This window comes from Haliaeetus leucocephalus, unplaced genomic scaffold, assembly GCF_000737465.1.
Source record: "Haliaeetus leucocephalus isolate CR32 unplaced genomic scaffold, Haliaeetus_leucocephalus-4.0 Scaffold277, whole genome shotgun sequence".
Classification (NCBI taxonomy): Eukaryota; Metazoa; Chordata; class Aves; order Accipitriformes; family Accipitridae; genus Haliaeetus; species Haliaeetus leucocephalus.
This window is the reverse complement of record NW_010972713.1, coordinates 153,910-155,508: the sequence shown is the minus strand read 5'-3', so window position 1 is coordinate 155,508 and position 1,599 is coordinate 153,910. Positions and strand designations below refer to the sequence as shown.

At 47.4% G+C, this 1,599-nt stretch overlaps 1 protein-coding gene across 1 annotated transcript in view; it reads right to left on the bottom strand.

Annotated features, from left to right (window-relative positions):
• The window catches only part of CCDC112 (coiled-coil domain containing 112), a 29,192-nt gene extending 27,854 nt beyond the window's left edge, over nucleotides 1-1,338 (bottom strand). The window contains exons 1-2 of the mRNA XM_010569858.1: nucleotides 1,299-1,338; nucleotides 116-357 (exon numbers count right to left, since the gene is read on the bottom strand). Of these exons, the coding sequence (XP_010568160.1) occupies nucleotides 116-357; nucleotides 1,299-1,338 (282 nt within the window). The remainder of the gene's footprint in view (nucleotides 1-115; nucleotides 358-1,298) is intronic.
• Nucleotides 1,339-1,599: the final 261 nt, after the last annotated feature.

The following is a 1,599-nucleotide window of genomic DNA, read 5'->3' as shown; positions in this document are numbered from 1 at the left end:
CCCGCCCCGCCCCGCCGTGCCCCGGCGGCGTGAGGCGCCCGCAGCCGCTGGGATTTCGGCAGAGCGCGGGCGGGGGGGGGTCTGCCCCGTGTTGTCCGGACCGAACGGTGCGTACGAGGGACGTGCCGCCGCCTTGAGGGGGAAGGTGCCCTCCAGAGTGCCCGCAGCCGCGCGGTCGAGGTGGCGAGCGTTTGGAGAAGACGGCGGCCTCGAAGGCCCCAATCTCTTCTCCGGTGCTGTTGGAGCCCCCCGAATTGTCTCGAAGAGCTGGGGCCACGGGCTGGGCGTCGCAAGGTGGTGTCCCGTCAGAGCGGCGTGCTGAAGACCCGCTGGACGGCCCTGGCCTGGCCTGTGGGGCTGTTCAGGAATCCTGTACCTGGAGATCCATCAAATGGCATGGCAGCCGGTGGTGCTTGCTGTAGGGTAGCACTGCGTCGGGCTCTTCTCTCAGTGGCTGGTGTTAATTGGGAAGAGCCATGCATGGTTGTGATTTGAGTATGACTGATTAACTGCCTTGCATCTACGACTGAACACTTTTTTCTCCTTTCTTAACTCATGGAGGGTGCTTGTTACTGGCTCCGGTTTCATTTATGTTAGGACACAAGGTTTTGTATTGATTGCTTCCTTCAGGAAGACCAGAATATATACTCATTACCCTGACAGAAAATTAAAAGAGTTTTGCATTACTCAATACATTTTTGGGACTCTCAAGATCTTGTTTTTCACTCACATATACCAATCAAGTTTTAATGAGTTGCCAATTAACATTTCTGCAGTATAGAAATAATCTATTCATGTATTGGCTTTGCTAGCTAAAGAGATTTTACAAACTGGTGTTTTCCCAGCTGCAGAACACAAAAGCATTCACAGATGCTAACCAAATGGCCTAAGCTGAAGACATTTTATTGCCTAATTGATGTTTTTAAGAGCACTTTCCTGATATATTTTTCCTCTTCATGCTTTATGGCTGCACTTACATTTGATTTCTTTGTATTTGCTGAATAAGAGTTAACAAGTAAAGGAGAACATTTCAAAACCTGAAAACAGTCATCAGCATAAATTAAGGAGGATTGTTCTCACAGATTGCTACCTGAAATGGCTTGTAAAAGTGTTCTCTCTACAGCAGCTTTCAAAGTCTTCTTTGTCTTGTCCTTCACTATCAGATGTAAGAGAAAAAAGTGTGTCTTCTAAAACTGGTTTGTATTTGCTTTCTTTTGGTGACTGTCAGCCCTTCCAAGGTTTCTGTTACAAGGATCAGCAAACTGATAACTGGTCAGGGATTGCTCCACAGCAAGCACCTGTTTTCAGCAAGCTTTCTAACAAGGTGGCTCCAGTCATGGTGTAATTCAGATACTGTTCAGTAGTTTACCAAATTCTGGATGGTCAATCTATATTATTGTTTGCTACACATTTTACTCATGAGTTACTCAGAATCCTGAGGACTTTAGAAAGATGCCGTAGAAACCATGTGCAGAGATATTTCAGGTATTGGAGCAGAGCTCGGCTTTGCTAGTTCTTTGCTAGCACCATGCAGGGTCAGGCATCAAGGTGTGATGCTGATATAAAGATGAACCCTGGCTTTCAGCTGGGCCAGGACAT